Raw genomic sequence first — 20,766 nt, forward strand, 5'->3', positions numbered from 1 at the left:
CATGAGTCCTCCTTAATCAGTTGATTCTGAATATAGCCACAACATACTGCTCAACTAACAACTAGGAATTATCAGTTATACACTCCATTATTTTCTTGTGCAATAATGAGAATTTTGTCTAGTCAACTGTCTTTTCGCTTGGTATTTTGAAAACTCCTTGCACAGTGCAGTCTTTTCCTCACTCTTCCCCCACACAAAAAGGGCTATACTGAGAGCTTTCACCAGTACATGAGAAAATCAGCCATAGGCACACCTGTTGTACATGTGAAGCATCACAAAATACCTTAACTTGAGGGGGAAACCAGAGGGTTAGTTGTTTTGAACATTTAAAATGTGTTATTAAAATGTGACAACAGAGGCTGCTGTAAAAATAATCTGCTAATCCACAAAAATAACCCGCTAATCAATTGTGTATCCTGTGGTAACTTGTGCTAAACCACTGCTTGCTCTTTATTGTGTTTAAAGAGTCATTTTTTGTGTTCAACTGCATACCATGAGATACAACTACATTTAATGTAGACTACAGGTGACTAAACTGTGGCTCCAACTAACATCATCCCTGACCACTGGCCATGTTGATTGTGGCTGATGGGAGTTTGGAAGTTCTAGCACAGAAGTGTAGCTATCACATACCCTTGGCCAAGGAGTAGTGAAGGAGGAAGAGGACCCCCACCTGGTCAATCAGACCAGTCAAATCAACCCTGAAAGTCAAAGGAGTGAAAGACGCTGCAGTCACATCAGGGAGGTGGAGATCAACAATCTCCAAAGCTTCCCCATCATTTCAACAAATGCTGAGATAAGTGAAATCTGCCCATACCCATGCATACACAAACTCTGATCGGACCAACAGCACTTTTAATACAGTTAACAAACATCCTTTTATAAGACTTTCCAATGACAAGAAAATCATCCACAATCAGGCATAGGGTTTTGAACACAGAGTACCAATGCATCTGTTACAAGTGAAAATTGTCAAAATGCAATGCTCATTTGTATGAACAGTTTTAATGCTTAATTAATAGCATGTGCTTTTCTGGAAACATTTTGCAGTTTAGCATGCTGCTACCTACCCCATCCTATTTTTGCCATACAAGCCAAAATGTGCCTTTTTTCTATTTGATCTGGACTCCCAGAACAGTAAAGTCTGCATTATTATAAGGGCAGTCTCAGAAGAACTTGAATACCTACTTAAACCAGCACAAAATACCTATCCAGTACAGACTTATTTGTATAAGGCATGATGGCAAGGAACATTGTCCAGAAGAGCAAGAGGCACAGAAACATACCAGACACTGGATACCATTGCTTCAACAGACAGCATTTTCTTTCTTTTTCTCTTATTACACACACAGTAACAAAATTTAGTAAATCAAAATTTGTGGTATTCTGGCTGATCATTCAGTTACATTAATTCAACATGTATGCATGATAATGACAGTTCAGCTGTTGTTAACTGGAGAAAAAACACTTGGCTTTGCACCTTTTGCTAATTACTAAAAGGGTAAGCTCATACAGCCCTACTTAAAACTACATATACTTAGTTGTAAGTATATGCAGACTTCATTCTCCATCTTCATAATATGAACCTTCATAATATGAACAATTAGTAATGCAGTTGGATAAGGAAGATACATTTTCAAAGCAGGTACTATGTTGAAAAGAGATGGACACACGTTACTATCCTCAATCTTAAGAGCATACATCTTCATAAAATCCAAGATTAGTCCAGATCAATGCTTGTTCCACATTGGAGCTGCTATTGGCCCCTGTGGAGACCTTTCGACCACAACAAACTCATCGGGGTTTCCAACTGCTTGATAGTGGATTAACAGGTCCTGGATAGCACGTTCTTCTATCTGCAAGAAGAGAGGAAGAAAGGGGAGGGTGATACTTTTTGAAATCTGACAGGGCTAAGGATAATGTTTACACAAGCAGAGAACAGACCCTTAAGCCTCGAAGTGCCCAAATCTTCTGGCAAACTCAGTAGCAAGGCAAAGCCTTGCGAGAGGTAATTAACTGTAATCCCATATTCTCCCGTTAAGGAAACAACACATCCAACTTCTCTTGAACCATGGCACAAGGGAATCAACTGAGCACATAGATCTAACTATCAGTTAGGACCAGTTAAATCGAGGGAAGGGCCTCCAGTTGTTGTTGGACTGGCCTGTGCAACTGCTCCAGCTGAATCTCATACCAAATTGGGCCTGGAGCAGTTTAAGGCATTGGGTGATTTGTGAGTTGGGGGGTGGGGTGGACAGAATGCAGAGGATGCAGGAAGTCTGCCTGCATGTCCTTCTCCCCTGCCCCAACTGCATGCTTAGTTAGGCTTGAGAACCCAAATTAAACACAGTTCAAGGCTCTTGATTCGCTCTATTCAGATTCAAGTTGACTAGATTAGAGATGCTCTGAAATGCCAGATCAGGCCCCAAATTGGATTTGGGGGGACGTTCCCAGCCCCGTTGTTAGACTCCCTACTCCAATCAGCCCCAGCCAGAATGACCAACAAGTCAGGATGAGGTGAGCTGTAGTCCAACAACACCTGGAAAGTGGTGGAATTATGAAATGAGAAATAAACAAATACTGAACTGGCATTAAGAAAATACTTGAAGGCATGTGAATAACACAGCATATCATAAACAACATAGCAGCATGTTATATCGAATTGTATTTTCAAAAAGTGGTTGTAAACAGCTTGTTGGGGCCAAAGGTCTCGGTAAAAATGTACTTAATAAAATAAAAAGAATGGTAATCAGCCACTCTCAACTTAATTGTACTGAGCATTTTGCCTTACCTGGATCAAAGCTAAAGGTTTCTCTCTACTCCGGATGAGAGCAGCTTCTTGCTGGAGTTCTTCCTCTACAATTTCTGCAAATGTGATAGTTGTTGCTACAACTGGACTCTTAAAGGATGCTGCTGACCAAGGGCTGCAAGGTAGATTACCAAATGAAAGATGTCACCACATCGCAGAAGACATTTTCATACAAATACTTTTAATTACAAATCCAACTTACTTCTGATTTTCCGACAGTGTTGGTTCATTAAAATGTCGATTTTCAGCCCCAATAGCAGTGGCAGTTGAGCATCTAGAGACACCAATAAAATATTAACAGAAGAACTGTTCATTAAAAACATCACCTAAGGAAGTAAAAAGGTTGCCAGCCAACATGAATTCTGGTCTCTGGAATAGTATGAGGAATACATATTTTGACCAGAATTTGTTTTCTTTTTCTTTTTAAAAAAATAAATCCCAAATTTTCCATTTTGATTAAAAAAAACACCAAGGCAAGTTTTATTTATCTATAGAAACCAAGACATCTATTTATGAAAAGGATGGAAGTGGGGATAGAAGTTACCTTCCTTGACTAATGGAATGGCATGGCTCAAGGTAGAGGTTTTTTGTTTTTTTTAACAGCCACGCAGACGTAGACTATACCTCTCTATATTTTTTTCCAACTCCTTCACTTACATTAAACTGGCATGCAAACACAGAGAAATAACATTATACGCACGTCTCACTTGAACTGCTTCTGAGAATAAGCTTCCCTAAGCCACTTCACTGATTAAGCTATCAAATTAGACATATCTATACAATATTATGGAAGTACCGTAAGTGAACTATCATTTATTCTGTTCAGTAATTTATGATAGCTTTAAAACAATGAAATATAGCATGCTATCAGAACATATATTCAACTTAAATGAGATGTTCTGTATGTAAGTACTTAAATAGCTTTTTATATTGATGTGTACAACTTCCGTGCTTGCCAGAAATGTGCAAATAAATGTTATACTTTCTCACCTCAGAGATTTTTGATCTTGTGCATCTTCCATCACTTTAGCACAATGTTTTCCAGAACTGGCACCAACTGCTCTTTTCCCCTCCTCCAAGAGATTACGGAATGACTTTGGCGAAGCAGATTGCAATGAAGAAGACCTTTAGCAGAAAAGAGGGATAAAGTCTCAAACCCTTGCACCTTTTGTGCTATATGTGAGTCACACCAAACTAAATGAATCAAACACTGCTATGTTATAACTTCCAGAAGATCCTTGGGATTTTTCTGTTGAAAATTATTTTACCAACAGACTAAAATTGTGTGAAAATCCTAATTCACATAAATCTATTGCATGTCCATGGCTGTTTATTATTTACTTAAGAGTATTTATACCCTACCAACCAACTGTAGTTATTGAGTCATCTTAAGTATACTGAAGAACCTACAAAATAGACAGGAGTTACTATGCGGGTGGCACTGTGGGTTAAACCATAGAGCCTAGGGCTTGCTGATCAGAAGATTGGCGGTTTGAATACCCAGACGGAGTGAGCTCCCGTTGCTCGGTCCCTGCTCCTGCCAACCTAGCAATTCAAAAGCACGTCAAAGTGCAAGTAGATAAATAGGTACCGCTCCGGCGGGAAGGTAAACAGCATTTCCGTGCGCTGCTCTGGTTTGCCAGAAGCGGCTTAGTCATGCTGGCCACATGACCCGGAAGCTGTACGCCGGCTCCTTTGGCCAGTAAAGCGAGATGAGTGCCGCAACCCCAGAGTCGTCCATGACTGGACCTAACGGTCAGGGGTCCCTTTACCTTACTAAGCAAAGGTGGTTACTAGCCTCACCCAGCACTCCCAAACTTGAGTCCCTAGATGTTGGACCACACATTCCATAGAGACTGATTGTGGATGACAGGAATTGTAGTCCAACAACAACTGAAGACCAAAGATGGATGAAGGCTGCAGACACATACCCTAGTATTAATGCAATTGGGGACAGGGGGTAAAAGAAGATCTGGTTATTCCCCAACTATTCACAACCATTGAGGCATCACTTTACCTTACCATTAGTTACACTGAAACATTGTTGCCCATTGGAGCATTTTTAACATTGCTGTAAATACCTTCTGACTGACCACAGTCTATAAATAACTTCCTTTTTTAAAGGAACAAAATTTGATTGCAACTCTCGTTTTGAGAATAGTACTTGGCTTCAAGTTAGACTGACTAATTGTTTTGCTGAACTCAGAACTGGGGCAGAGATGCCAACTTGAATAAAATATTGGGCGGGCCAGATAAGCCTCGCCCTGCACAATTGATCACATGACATGGCACACATACCATTTGAATGACAATGGCCATTGACGTTGGAGGGCCCCAGCTCCCTCAAATATTTTATTGGGGGGTGGTGAAGGGACAATGGCCCCTAGGAGTTGGTGCCTACGGACTGGGTAAAGCTTTTGCATGAGACTTGAAAGATCATTGAGGGTTGAAACAGTCAGACTGAATACAAGATAGCTTCACAGGCTCACAGTTAGCATCCCTGCTGTAGCAAAGTTGAAGAGAAGAATAATATAAGCCAGGCACATCCAACAGGTAGATCCTGATCTACCAGTAGATCACTGGACGTCTGTGGTAGATCACTGGTAGATCACTGGCTTCCCCCAAAGAAGCTCAACAACTTTGGCTCTGCTAAAAAAAAGCTCAATTTTTTGCCCTGCACCCCAAAAAATGGGGCTTTCCCCCTGCCTAAAAAAGCTCACTAACTTTGACCTGAACCCCCCAAAAGGGGGTAGATCACTGCCAGTTTTTAACTCTGTAAGTAGACTGCAGTCTCTTGGGAGTTGGCCACCCCTGATATAAGCCATGCAGAAAGTCATTAGCTACTACCCTTGCAGCTCTGAAACCTGTCTCCCTCTTTAGGTTTGGGCCAATTTCAAAGGAAGTTATACATTTCTATTTGGACAGATCAGTAAGCAGGGCTTATTTTAACTGTACTATTCCATCTGTTTCGCATCGCAGTAAATACAACTCTCCTATTGCAAAGTGTTTTTTTGTGTGCTGCTATAATTCTACCTTGTTTGAATTAGAGGCTGGTGCAAAGGCCTAATAAAAGACAGTGGAGGAAAGAGGCCTAGGAAAAAGCCCCAAGTGAGGAACACAGAAAGATGCCTTATACTAAGTCAGACCACTGGCCCAACGAGCTCAGTACTGCGGAAACTGGCAGGCAGCAGGCAAGTGACTTTCTAGAGAATGCAGGTGCTCTACCACTGAGCCACAGCCCTTTACTTGTACACAGTAAGTATCATGCTCCAAGCTTTGCCTGCTGGATGTTAAAAGCTCTCATTCTCTAGAAGGATACATTCCTGTGCAGACTTTTGTTATAATTGAAGTGTCAATGTTGCTGGCCCCTATAGGTCAAGTCCATCCCAAGCTTCTCCATGCTTTTTCATGTAACTGTTAATTAATATATCACAAGCCCTATGCATTACAAGTGAAATAAATGCTATTTATGAACATTCAGATCCATTATCTGAAATGTTCACCATGATGCCAAGCAGCATCTCTCAGCAAAGGTATTACTGCACTCCCCCACCAAATACTATTATAATAAGTGCACCTTGAAAACTTGGTCAGAAGTATTTTTTTGCTGGGAGTGTGTGCTAGTTTACCTTCAACCTTTTATTCGCTTTCCCACAATTGTGCTTCCAAAAATGCTCAACACTGGGTTTGTTTTTATTAATTAATCAATCAATCTTCAAAGAACACTCCACAGTCCTAACCACCACCCCCCCCAGACCGTGAAACTAGAGGTTTCTTTTGGCAAGAAAAATGCCCAGCATGGTTTAAGATATATTGAGTCTCCATGTCAACCAAAAAAAGAAGAAGAAGAAAGTTCCAGAAGGTCCCACACCCATCTGGCATGTTGTCTTGCCAGTAGAGCTGCTGAATTTCCAAGACAAGGATCTTGTTTCACTGCAAAACAAAAGTTCTGGAGAATGCCACATACTGCAAGCACGGAAACCTCAACGTGGTGCCAAATGTATGCATGTGAGTTCATTTGGGCTTCAAAGCAGTCAGGGTTATACCAGAACTCAACAAGCTTAAGACAAATGCAAACTCTTTTCTGTCACCCTAAATTAGTTAAGAATCCTTAATGAGAACCATGTTTGTTAATGAGGAATTGTCATCAAGCCAGCAGTAGTTATACACACACACACACACACACACACGACATTAAAATAAATTCCATTATCCAATGAGCCAGTATTTTTTTTAAAGAAAAAAATACTATAAGATTTCACACTGATGGTCTGCTTAAAGCTTTTAGGGGGTTTGTCATTTTCCATTTTTTGCAGCCAAAGGAATTTTATGAAGGAAGTTTGGCCATCTATGCCCACATTAAAATTAAACCAAAACTCATTCCACAGCTGAAGTACACCAATGTATGCCAGTGTAATGTATTGTAGTGGAAAGAAAAATAAATTTCCAACCACGTTGAAATGTCTACTCAGCTATGGAGATAACTGTGTAATATTGACCTAGTCATCATCTCTCAGTCTATCCAAGTTCAAAGGGCTGTTGAGTGTATGCAGTGGGAAAATGTTGTGTATCCTGAGCTTCTGGTAGGAAGCACAGGATACAAACATGACAGATACATAATGCAATTTTAAAAGGTGTCCAGTGTGTTCCCCCCCCCCTCACCTTGGGCTACTGTGGAAAACTACAAAACTCTGGAAATGCTTTGGGAAATGCAATATTTGCTTACTTTGTACAAGGCCCCAGATGCAATCTAAGACAACTCTAGTTAAAAAGAAAGGTGCAGAAGAGAAGGAAAGAATTCAGGCAAGAGGGTGAACAGCACTAAGTTAGATGGATCAATAGCATGATTCTGTATAAGGCAGCTTGACAAAGAAAATATAGATGTTTGCAACAGCCTGGTTTTCCAGACTCTTAGAACCCTACTGATCAGTTACTCCAAATTAACGTATCACACTTCATACAGAGTAGTCAATTCCTCAAAATTAGCACTGCAGTTAGTAGTTTGTATATATAGGTTTGTTCATGAACCCTGAGAAAGCTTGCCCACACCAGAAAAGAGACGATTCTGAAAATATTACTTGGGTTCAGGTAAATTCCTTAGGTGTTCTGCTCAGCTGAAACAAAGCTTATTTTAAAGACTGAAATAGATCCCAACAAGCATTAACACTAAGGCATACTAAGAAACATACCACACATTCCCTGGTTTTGCAGCATTTTGGGGTGTTGGTGGCATGGATGCCTCTGGCACAATCTCTGGGCTGTTATCCTTAGCAGCCATAGCAATCAGCTTCCTTTGCTTCTGAGAAAGCTTACTTCCATGAGAAGTGGGTCTACTAAAAATTACAAACAGAAACGTTAAGTAGTTTACTATAGCCTATCAAATAATCACACAAACAAACGGCTCAATGGACTTTCTTACTTACGTAGGTCCTAAATTAGCAAAAGTACAGAAACTCCATAGCTGTGATAACACCAGTGGAGGCGGGGGAGGGAGGCACAAATCTTTCAATTCTATCCCTCCTGATCTGTTTTTACACAATCATGCAATTAATAAACAATATTTCTGAGGCAAGACAGGTGCTATATCATCTGGTACATCAGAGCCCCATAAAATTATTTACAAAACAAAGTTTCAAAGCCCCCCCTCAAAAATTAGGAATTTATAAGTAAGTTAAGAATTTAAATTAACACAAGTAGATCTTATCATTTCTCTTATTAAATCGTTTTCTTTTACCAACCCTGAATTTATCTTTGGCATGCTTCCACATTTTTGCATGTTTTCTTCAATTTCCATAATAGTTCTTAAATCCATAGCAGGGGGACTGGCAGGACTGAATGAAAGAACAACAACACCACAGCAAGTTGTTACTTTTCAATACATCCATTTCCACTTATATTCTACTTGCCAAGTACCACTGAAATATTCCATATCTTGCATATATTTTGTAACCGGATGTATAATTTATGTCTCCTTCCTCAATTATGGCAAGCCTCAAATAGAATGTTTTATAAGCTTTTCAGGGAATACATGCAAACACCAGGGACACTTTTAGTTTCACTTACGATGCCCAATACATTAACTTTTAGTTCGTGTGAAGTTTGGTGACTTTTCTTTCAAAGCCTACCATGAAATAGATCCTTAAAAGCCAGCACGTTTGGGCTGTAACTTTTACACAGCTAAAGCTGTAATAACTCCCAATAAAAAGGGGGAAGTAGCACCTTCAACACAGAGTCAATATAATTGCTTTTAACTTAATGTGCACAACGATCAGTAAATAACCTGGTCATCTGATGCGTCAGAAAACATGTCAACAACTATGCAGGCCAAATGCCCTCTGGAATGTGAACTTCCACAATGAAGACTCACTAGGATGGAGGAGAAACTCAATTCACATTTTAACTTACCTAATTCGTGGCATCAGCAACCGACTCAAATACTGTTAATAACTCAGCACATGACACACGTGGGAACAAACAAAATATATACCTAAAAGAGCTGATAACCCAGTTGGAAGAGCTTGCAGAGGTGTTTTTGTTGTTAGGAATGCACTGTGGAATAGTTATTTTTTGCAACGATGTTCTCTTGGGTATTTTCACCTCTTTTTTAGCATTTGGAACGTTTGCACTGGAAACACACATTTTCTCTTTCACCTAAAGTCAAAGCACACTAAAATTACACAGTTTTAAAACACAATATGTGCATTTACGGACAAATACGATGAGAACAAAACCAGATTCTGCATTTAATCCAAAGTAGATCCAGAGAGCTACTTCAGGCATGCCCAAGAGCTTGGCATGAATCCCATATTCTGTGGGATTTTCAACACCCTTCAGCTTTAGAAATGGTTTGCCATGCAACACAGTGTGCAGGATCTGTGGCTTAACATGTCAAAAGCCCTGCATGGTGCTCTGGACTGCACTGTGAATGTATTTCAAGAGTGTAATCACGTTCACAGTAAGTGGTATTAAAAGAGCTACAGTCCTTCAAGTTTTAAGAGAATCCTTTTATAACTTATTCATATTACTGCATCCAATACTACTATTCAATTAAATGAAACAATGTAGCCATTTTGCTCCTTTAAAATTTATGCTACATTAAGCAAGGAAGGTATTCTGTTATGGGCATACATAAAGATTAGAAAGAAGCTAACTAAAGAAGAGAAGTAATATCTGCATTATTCAGTTACCAAATGCATATACATTAAATGTGTCTCAACACAGCCTCACCAGAATTCTGAAGACCCATCAATGTTTGCTTGGTGTTCAAGGAGATCCCCAAGCTTTTTCCCCCTCCCAAACTCAAAAGCAAAAAAAGAAAATATTGGCACACATGTTTAAAAACATTAGATGCTGTGTTTTATTTAATTAGTAAACACTGAGGCAAAAAGAAGAATTAAAATGCTCTAACCTCAACTTTATCTGCATTGAATCCTGCTGTGAAGTCAGGGGACTGCAAATCTCTGGGGCTATTCACTCCTACGTAGCTACCTTCAGAATCCGAAGTCAGCATTTCAGGAAGGGATTCAATGGAGTTGGTTTTATCTAGTTTCAGTATCCCTACAAGTATTAGGAGAGGAAGGAAAAAAGAAATGATTAGTGTCTGTAATTCCAAGCTTGATTAACACCATATCCTGGCAATGTAAGTTTCCTGAGATGCAAAAGTTGTTTTGAGTTGGGGTGGGGATTGCTATCCTATGCCTTACAGCCCATCTGCTTCACTTCAAAAGATTCAGTCCTGATCTCATCCTTGCATCCAGCGCGCACACACACCGCCAACAGCTACACTTGCTACACCAGCCAGTTTAGCAGATAGCTTCCTCACTCCAATCTCAGCATTTACTCTCAGCATTTACTACTTATCTGTACTTTCTGGGAAATGAAGAGGCACGGGGGAGAGCCCTGTCTGTTGTTCCCAATGCCTTTACTGGCTCCTGTTAAGGAAACTGAGCCCTGTGCAAGAACAGAAGAGTGTCTTCTGCTTATCCTGATGCCCAGTGCTACTGCTGCCTGTGCTGGGGCAGCAGCCAAACTGGGGGCTAAGGAATAAGTATGCATGTATGTATTCTGCCATCCCTTAAGTTGTTTGTTTCTGCAAGGTCCTGCTGAGGCTCTGGGAGTCAACACCAGTGATCATGTAATCTATTATGCATTATATAGTTGTACCGTAATAATGATACAAACAAGCCATCTTGTGATACAGAATACTGTAATGTGTTTTTCAATTTAAGATTTCAGTTTGCTCTTCTTTGTCATGGACTATTGAGAGGAAACTCTTGCATATAATACAGAGAGAGAGTGAGAGAGAGAGAGAGAAAGAGAAAGAGAGAAACAGCAGCAGCTGAATACACCACATCTTGCACAAGTGAACTGGCTTCATCACTTTCACTACAATGAAGTTACTTCCAACTGTCTGCAGAGGTCAGGGAAAAGCCCTGTCTCATTTCAGCACAGCTCTTTGCAGCCTTGGGGTACAATTTACAGAGCTTAATCAAAACATTATGTATTATCAAGTCCACAGCCATAACGAAAGCAAAAACAAATGGCAATACAGTAGCAACAAGCCCCAGCAAGTCACTCACACCAACAACTTTTCAGTCTGGAAAGTGATTGTCACATGATACAACAGATTTACAATAGTACATTAAAAACAAAGTGGCAGCTGACACATGTGAATCAGAAAACCTTGCACTGATTCTGTCAGATGGGAAGTGCTCTAGAGGAACAGGTAAAGGGTAAAGGTAAAAGGACCCCTGACCATTAGGTCCAGTTGCAGATGACTCTGGGGTTGCGGCGCTCATCTCGTGTTACTGGCCGAGGGAGCTGGCATTTGTCTGCAGACAGCTTCCAGGTCATGTGGCCAGCATGACCAAGCCACTTCTGGCGAACCAGAGCAACGCACGGAAACGCCATTTACCTTCCCGCCGGAGCAGTACCTATTTATCTACTTGCACTTTGACTTGCTTTCGAACTGCTAGGTTGGCAGGAGCTGGGACCAAACAACGGGAGCTCACCCCGTCGCGGGGATTCGAACTGCCGACCTTCTGATCGGCAAGCCCTAGGCTCAGTGGTTTAGACCACAGCGCCACCCGCGTAGACAGCCACAAATAACTCGACCATGGTATCAAAAAAGCATGCATACCAATTGCTTCCCACATGATCCATACAATATTCACAATGTATTAGGTGACTAGTCTTCAACCATGTTGAGATCCATGCATTCCAGAGCTAATTCTGGCATTACAGAACTAATATAAACTGAGAACCATACCTAGTACACTACTTTTTTTTTGTAAGTATGCAGATTTACTTAACTGACAACCACTTTAAAAGCAATCTACAAATCAGTAGTGAAAACAAAGCTCATCTGCCACTAACCTGTAGAGGGTGGGCTCTGAATAATATCAGAAAGATTATACCCTCCTGAGCTGTCTGACCGTTTTCGTGGCTTCTTCTTCGCCTTTGCTTTTGCTTTTTTGAAAAGAGCTTCCCTAGTTTAAAGCAAAACACTTTTACTTAGATTTCACTCACTTTTTGATTGTGACAAACAGAATTTCAACTTTTCTTTCTACATTCTCCCAGGCCCAAGTTTTCCAAATATCAGGACCATGTCTTTTCCTAACCCAGTTTTTAAAAGCTATTTTAGACAAACCTTTTTAAAAAATAAAAATACAAGATTTTGTTACCTTAAATTTAAGTTTCCGAGCTCTACAAATCACCCCCTGCTTTAACAAATACCCTTTCTCCATCTTTTCTTGTTCAGCTCTGAATTGGGATAATGAGATTCACACTGGGGATTTACGATACCCAGGGAACATAACACAGTGCATTTAAAAGCGAATTACTATCATAATCCTTTCTCCATCCCACCCCAGTTCCCCTTACTATTTGAACCAAAAGATGTCTGGGCAGTAGTTTTTCCTTACCAAAGAAAATTCTGACATTTAAAAACTTTTATATGGAATGTGTTTACTGACACCAATCCACATTGTTCCATTCTAGCTGCAGATTTGCTGTTTAGAATAACTGAAAACAAATAGGAACACAGCAGGCAAGAGGTGAGCAGAACAATCCAAACCTGCCGCTGAGGCTCTGTGAAGCAACAGAGCTACCGTCACACTAGAAGCCTCGTCACTCACAGCACTAGAAGGTGGAGGGCAGGCAGACACTTACTGGGTAGTTTGCTCTGCACTCAGCTCTTCTTTCAGGAAGACAAAGGTTTCTCCTTCCTCAGGCTCCAAGGAACTAATATCAGGGCCATCTTGGTATGGAGTAATTACCCTTCTGACCATAGCAGGAATCTACAACATCATAAATGCTTGTTAAGCTGGGCACTAGGAAAGGCAGGTAGGCATTGAATGCATATTTTAAAAATCTGTGCTGCTGTGCATTTTGAAATCCCATAAAATTCAGTTTGGAAGAAGAGTGACTAACCCCCAGTTTGGGGGCCTCATTTCCCACATGTTTTTTTTGTCTCCCCGCACCCAGACCTCACTATTTTTGGTGGCAGCAAAGAGAACAAACACTAAAGGTGACAAAGCACTGGAGTGGGTGGAGCCCAGTGCTCCCGGGTCATTGGACTGATTATTGAAGTCAAGAGGGGCACACACACTGCTGGTATATGGCTCCCATAGGTTGCCCCAGAGTAAATGTGGCCCTCAGACCAAAAATGATTAGCCACCCATCCCTTGTTTAAAATATGGCATGGTAAAGAAAACCTCCATACAATTAATCTAAGGATGTGTTGGCATATATAGACAATTCATAAAGTAACCTAAAACATTTGGAGTGATATAATCCAAGTAAAGTTGTAAATACCTGGTGAAGCCTTGACAAAGTTTCTAAACCTATATTTTATTCATTATAACAACAGTTCAGCAGACTCTGGAGGAGTATTGCTTTAGTATCTGTGGGACTCTTTTTCTATTATGGCAATTTAAACCATGAGACACATTATCAATGCTGCACAATTAGAAAATAAATTGGTCAGACTTTCTTTTAACAAAAGACATATCAAGACATTTCATCACTCAAGCTGCTTTAAAATGTAGCCTACTTAAATGAATAATAGAACTTACCATTTTTCTGTAGGAAACAGAAAGGTCCTTCAAAACGTCATCACTTAAAACATCTAGAGCCCTAAGACAAACACACGTTAAATGCAAATTCAAGAGTGGCTCGCTGATGATATTCAATATTTAGTTGTGCCAAGCACAAGGAAATGAAAGGCAATCTTGATAAATTCTACTTAATTCATAAAGTATTTGGGTGTACTGATAACAGATAAGATTCTGAAGTGCCGGGGGTCAACTGAGTTGCTATACCTTAGACCTGTAAATGCCTGCTTGTGAACTGTCTCTTGGCTTAGTCCCAATTCTAGAATTTCCAGGTAATCTTTATTATTATTATTAATGGTACAAGTGTGAGTGGATGGAAAGAGTAATGGTACAACAGCTCTCCAGATAACAACTTCTCAAGACCAGGAATCAAGCAGAGAACTACAGGTGCTACTATGACGGTACAGAAAAGAGAATCTGCAGGTGAAGTATGCAAGAAGAAATGCTGAAAGGAAAGAGAACTGACAAGAGCAGAGATTATGTAGAGCAACCTCCCCCAATCTGGTGCCCTCCATATGTTTTTGACTACAACTCCCATCATACCTGACTATTGGCTATGCTGGCTGGGACTAATGGGAGTTGTGGTCCAAAGTATCTGGAAGGTTGAGGAAGGTTGGTTTAGACATGGGAGGCAGCCTGTCATTCAGAAGGCAGCAGTAGCAAAATGGATCAAATAGAAGAGCGTAGAAGACTGTGAGAGCAGGAAAAAGATCTGAGTGGTAAAAATTAAGGGAACACAACTGGAACACATTTAGAGTCTAGGTCAGGCATATCCAAAGTCCACTTCGGGGGCTTGATCTGGCCCGCCGGTCGGTTTAATCCAGCCCCTGTGGCAGTTATTTAACGTGGGGTAAAATCCTAAAAAAAGTTCAACAGCTTCAATTTGGTCGGCCCTTTGGTTGGCCCTTCACTTCATCAAATCAGGCCCTCTTTGAAAAAAGTTTGGACACCACTGGCCTAGGCCCATGTAACTTGAAACTGATAGTGAAAGACAGGGATCCAGTACAGGCACAAACCCTCTTCAGGCATTAATGCTCCTGTGTTGAGTAACATGGCAGCAGGCAGTGACAATACCATGAATAATTCCATCCCCTAGCCTTCAGATGAATAGCACATATATCTATGCAGACAAAGCTTATCTGTACACAGCTGAATACTCAAAGGCCCTGTACACTACTTGGCGTGTCCCTGCTCCCGTGTTACTCAGCACATGAGCCTTAACGCCCGAAGGGAGCTATAGTTACTTTTGCCAAACCTCCAAAACCTTTTAAACAATGGCTCCTTCACTCCATTCTGAAAATCTGTTTGAAATGTGACACAAGCATTCTCTTTAAAGAGCATGTGTTTATCAATGTCACTCGCTTGCCAGCTTTTTTATTTTAAAATGTTCATGTGTTACATTTTCAAACTGCTTTTTAAACCTGGTGTGTTGATCTCAAAGCAGGAAACTCTCAATGCACGTTAATATACTACTCATTTCCCTGTGGGTTATGGTCTGAGGCAGTAGTTGAGCATGCAGTGCCAGGGATTGCTTTTACCTTGTTTCAAGTATAGCTGCCATGTTTAGAACGATGAATTGCAAGCAAGATTGTTTCAATTGCTCAGCGTTGTACATAGCTGCAAACTCCAGAAGCTCAGCAGCATTCTTCAAAGTAACTGAAATTGGGGTGGGGGGGGGTGGAGAGGAAGAGAATACATTTCCCAAGCCATTTCTGTTAAAATGCCACTTATCCACAATATAAATTTATAGTGCTTTCCAGAAAATCCTGGGGTATGTTCTAGGGTATGTACATAGATCATCTGGGGCACTTATAAGGCAATTTGGACTCGCACAAATGGAATACATTATCTAAAACTCCTCCATTCATGCTCCACAGGTGCATACTGCAAAGAAAGATTTATAATAGAAACTTTATTTCAGAACGTTTGTCCACCATTACTAGGGTTCCTTACAGCATAATTTGAAAGTCATTGGGCCTAAACATTTTATTTTAACAGGCACACTACAATGATTTGCAATAAGTAACACCATGTTTTGACATTCGTGCAAGCTATTGTGTAACTTTAAAACAATAAGTAGCATTACTACAGGGTCAATCCAGTAACAACTCACGTTTTTCGGTAATGGCTACTTCGCAGATTTCTTTCAGTCGTAACGTAAGGAGCTGATCTGCTACCACAAGAATATTGCAGATGAATTCCACATTTTGAGATTCTGGAAATCATTGGAAAATTGTATCTTGAGCCTAGTTTCCAACTTTATTTATTGTCTATCTGTTAACTCAGCCAAGATTATAGTCTAACATAACACAGTATGAATCACCCCACTCAACTGCAAACGACTTCAGATGATTAGCTAGCCTGGAATGTGCAAGTCACTGTCTAGAAAAAAAACAAAAACTATCCTAATTCTTTGTGCCATACTGAGGCTACCAAGAAAAGTACAGATCTTAGCTTTCTGCAACCTTAATAAAATTGCTTTGCAACTTCCCAGTACTTCTTCTAGTCCTGGTAGATCTAGTAGTTGCCTTAACCCTCCTCAAACCTTTCATATTTGTCTGGTTTAGGGAAGACAGGATGCCATTTTTACATAATCAGCCATCTGCATCTCTGTCATAAGACGATTTGGAGTAAAGTGTCGTCAATACGCAGATGACACCCAGCTCTATCTCTCTGCTCCAATTAAACCAGGACAGGCAGCTGATGTGTTAGATCAGTGCTTGGAGAAAGCTCAGTCCTGAAAAGACACAGGTGCTATGTGTCCCGGTTGCTCGTGTTCCAGGAGGTGGGGAGATGACTGGCAGCTTGGGGGTGCTCCTGGATTCAACACTCTCACTGGAGGCTCAGGTGCTTAGGAGTGCCTTTTTTCAGCTACAGCTGTGGCCCCTTTTGTACAAATATGTCTTGGACACTGTGCTCCATGTTCCGGTAACTTCCAGACTGGATCATTGTAATGTGTTCTACGTGGGGCTGCCCTTGAAGATGACTCAGAAACTTGATCCAAAATGCAACAGCCAGATGACTGGGTGGTGCTCCTTCAGGTCTCATACATGCCATTTTAAAATAGTTGCCCTGCTTACCAGTTCATTTCCAGGCCAAATTCAAGGTGCTCACTTTAATGTTTAAAGCCCTAAACCACTCAGGCACCCAATACCTGAAAGATCACCTCCTTCCCTAACTTCTCAAGGTGCTAACATAGGTGGAGGGTGCCCTCTTGGTTGCTCCATTGCCCTCAGAAGCTCAGGTGCAGCATTCTTGGCGACAGTCCCTTAGTCGTGGAATTCGTTTCCCACATAGGTATGTCTGGCACCTTCATTGTACTGCTGTCAGCAAATGCTGAAGACACACATCTTTATCCTGGCTTTTTACACTTGTTTCAAACTTTTTAATATTGTGTAATACTACGTTTTTAATTGTTGGATTTACATGACATTTTACCATTTGTGTATTTTAATCCATTAAGCTGGTATTTTGCTACTGATATCATTTTCATCTCCTCTTCCTACTGTTCCCAGATTCCCAAACATGCAATTTATTCTCATTCTATTAACATCCTTACCTTTTACTATAACAGCTTCGTCAGTGTAAATATAATCCAGGATGACCTGCAGGATGTCAGAGGGGAATGGCATTTCCAGAGCAGCACAACATGATGCCTAAATGGAAGTGGGTTTAAACAAACATTTCAAATGCCAGCCCACTTTAAGATCCAGTAGAAGCTCCTTGTGAACCTTAAGGGAAGTCATCAGATTTTAAAAATGATATATGCCATTACAAACAGTGCATGCAACAGAAAACTAGTAAAACTAATAGTAATAGTAATAGCAGCAGCATACATAAACCTTGATCCTTTCCAAATAATCCAGATCACGAATATATTGTGCTTACTCTTCTGTATTCTACTCTCTCTCTCTCTCTCTCTCTACACACACACACACACACACACACACACACATATATATATATATACACATATATATATTAATAAAGTGTCTTGGTAGCTTTCATAAAAATCAACATACTAAGAGGGTGGGTGAGCAGTGATTCCAAAGGTTCCAATGGCCAGTGAACACTTTCCCCCTTCAATGACCTCAGATGCACATTTTACTAAAGGATTTAGAGTATGAGTGACCAATCCTCAAGGAAGCATACCTCCAATGTTTCTGCATGGGTCATGGTTCTGAGCATGCCTCTTGTTTGGAAGATGATGGAATAGAAAGCCCATGCTAGGAATGATACAATGACACCCAATGGAGAGAGCTTGACCAAATTATCCACTCCCAACAAAAGCTGATTAGGAGACAGGCGAGAACAGTACATCATGCTGAGATGCAGAGGGTAACCTCCTCTGCATTTATGCATGTTGGGCTTATAAAAAAAACCTTTAACTTCTTGTGATGCACAATGTGGGAAACACTGACATAGAGCATCCATCCCTAATCAACTGCTCTAAACAAACCAGCCAAATATAAACAAAAGGAAAAACTTCTTATGAAGATGGCATTCTGCAGTCATAACAGAATTATCTCAAGATTGTTGGCAAACGCCCCATTTGGGAAATAAAGTAGTAAGAGGTTCCATTAGATTATTCACAGCTATTAGTCAACCTCTGGCACTTTCAGAATGCATAAACTTGAAGAAGACGTGATCCAACTTAACGTTTTCAACATTTATTGGAAAAATCTCAGTTCAGATGGACTGCTGTAACATGAAAGGAATTTCAAGAACCAATTTCTGGGTTACTGTTACATACCTCAGACTCTAGTATTATGTGTCCACCATTAAAGAGAACAAGAAGCCACAAACCTGTCGTTCACATCTATCCATAGCCTAAAACAAACTCAAACTGGCAGAACTTGCGCAAGTGCTTACTAATTAATTATTTAACTTCTTGTGGTGCACAATGTGGAGGCCAATACAGTGGTACCTGAGGTTACAGACGCTTCAGGTTACAGACTCTGTTAACCCAGAAATAGTACATCAGGTTAAGAACTTTGCTTCAGGATGAGAACAGAAATTGCTCGTCGGTGGCTCAGGTTAAGAACAGTTTCAGGTTAAGAATGGACCTCTGGAACAAATTAAGTTCTTAACCCGAGGTACCACTGTAACTACTAGCTACCAAAAGTCAACCTGCAGAATAAAATATCTATCCCATCATGGCAAGTAGGAAGTTTAGGAGAACAGAATTCCACACACATTACATATTTGGGAGAGCATGTGGTAATATTCTGTTGTAAAAGTTCATTAGTTTCTAAAAACATTTTCTATATTGCAAGGGCAGAGGGCACTATGCAAGAAATGCTAGCTATTGATTATATGGATCTTGATATTTGAATACGTGGTATTTTAGGAAGGAACCAAGTCAAACACATTTCATAAGCATGGGTGGACTTATTTCAATAAGAGCACAAGACAGAAAGATCCAGGGACCAAGAAGACAATAACTTCAAGAAAGAATGGGGGAAGTTTCTAATTTATTTAGGAGACCACTGTAAGCAGATGAAAACATTAGCAGGATTCTAACAACACTTGTTATGTAACTATTATGATGGACAATTTGGAAAGATACAAAATACTGATTATGTAATAATATGCTGTTGACAACAGGACCCATAGAGGGGAAGGTGGGAAGTGAAGGGATTCAGAGAAATCTCTATATATGGTTATGTATTTGGTAATGTGACAATTCTTTACTTGTAAAATAAATAAATAAATAAAATATTTCAAAAAAGAAAGAAAGACCCAGTTTGGACATAACAATAGGCCAAATCATGACTTGTTGTGAATGAGTGAATCTGCAGGTTCCCATTTATAACTATTTCTAACCTACAAATTTATTAACTTCTGAAGCTGCATTTCACAAAGCCAGACCACTGCTCCATCTAATCCATTATTGTGTCTATTCTGATTGGCTGTGAAGCCTCTCCAATCTTAAGACAGGCTTCCTTACACAGAGTAAGGCTGTTGGTCCACCTAGCTCTGTACTTCATAGAAATGGTGTGGATCTCCAGAGTTTCAGCTAGGCATCTGTCCCAGCTCGATCTGCAGATGTCTGGACTAAGCCTGGGACCTTCTGCATGCAAAGCATGTGTTCTATAGTCCCTCTAACCCTTCCCCCCATTTCTGTTAATTAAGCTGCCATAAATTAACCACAATTAAAATCCCATCATTGAAACAGTATTCCAACTAATGTATCATAGCATAGCACACAGCTACTATAAAAGGCCCCTTGTGCTCAATATCATTTATGTAATGAAGAGTGCACATGTAGAATTCACGGCTGGATAATTTTTATATTCTTGCCTTCTGTTTTGCAAGCCATTACAAAGTTCTCTTTCGTGAATAATTACTTTCTCCCCCACAATGCCCGAGTAAATATTTTTGCACAATTTAAAGACGAAGGGCAATGCGCCTGAGCACTTATACAGCACACTTACCTCAATCCAGGAGCTGCTCAGCATGCTGTGAAAATAGTCTGAAAAGGAGAGAGACCTCATTTTGACATGCATTAAAAGACAGATCTCTATTTAAAATGTGACCAAAGTACCTTACATTATACCTACCAAGTCTTGCACAGAGCACACATTTGTGACATGGGAATTCTTTTCCATCTACAGATTTCATGGTCACATCGCAGAGGTACGAGCTGCAAAACAATTAAAAAACCTATTATAACAAGACATTAAAATGACAAATGTGGTTTAATATAAACAAGGATAAAGTAATGCAGTGGGGTAATAGGGGGAGAATCACCAGATTTTTTCAGAGTTAAGAAACTGAACAGTTTATACAGGTTAGTACATATGGAGAATCGTATTAATGAACATAGAGGGTTGTGGTCAG

At 40.2% G+C, this 20,766-nt stretch overlaps 1 protein-coding gene across 3 annotated transcripts in view; it reads right to left on the reverse strand.

Moving 5' to 3' along the window:
- Window positions 1-835: 835 nt before the first annotated feature.
- Window positions 836-20,766, reverse strand: part of IBTK (inhibitor of Bruton tyrosine kinase) — a 51,341-nt gene continuing 31,410 nt past the window's right edge. For 2 of the 3 annotated variants that reach the window (XM_033143298.1, XM_033143295.1), the window contains 16 exons: window positions 20,487-20,569; window positions 20,361-20,398; window positions 17,483-17,579; window positions 16,037-16,138; window positions 15,462-15,579; window positions 13,885-13,945; window positions 12,980-13,107; window positions 12,185-12,297; window positions 10,218-10,366; window positions 9,297-9,460; window positions 8,548-8,640; window positions 7,999-8,142; window positions 3,800-3,934; window positions 3,012-3,083; window positions 2,792-2,924; window positions 836-1,856 (listed from right to left, as the gene is read on the reverse strand). In XM_033143298.1, coding sequence (XP_032999189.1) covers window positions 1,731-1,856; window positions 2,792-2,924; window positions 3,012-3,083; window positions 3,800-3,934; window positions 7,999-8,142; window positions 8,548-8,640; window positions 9,297-9,460; window positions 10,218-10,366; window positions 12,185-12,297; window positions 12,980-13,107; window positions 13,885-13,945; window positions 15,462-15,579; window positions 16,037-16,138; window positions 17,483-17,579; window positions 20,361-20,398; window positions 20,487-20,569 — 1,756 coding nt within the window. In that variant the 3' untranslated portion in view covers window positions 836-1,730. The remainder of the gene's footprint in view (window positions 1,857-2,791; window positions 2,925-3,011; window positions 3,084-3,799; window positions 3,935-7,998; window positions 8,143-8,547; window positions 8,641-9,296; window positions 9,461-10,217; window positions 10,367-12,184; window positions 12,298-12,979; window positions 13,108-13,884; window positions 13,946-15,461; window positions 15,580-16,036; window positions 16,139-17,482; window positions 17,580-20,360; window positions 20,399-20,486; window positions 20,570-20,766) is intronic. The other variant, XM_033143296.1, reaches the window with a different exon arrangement.

The sequence above is a fragment of the Lacerta agilis genome, chromosome 3, assembly GCF_009819535.1.
Source record: "Lacerta agilis isolate rLacAgi1 chromosome 3, rLacAgi1.pri, whole genome shotgun sequence".
In the NCBI taxonomy this organism is placed as follows: Eukaryota; Metazoa; Chordata; class Lepidosauria; order Squamata; family Lacertidae; genus Lacerta; species Lacerta agilis.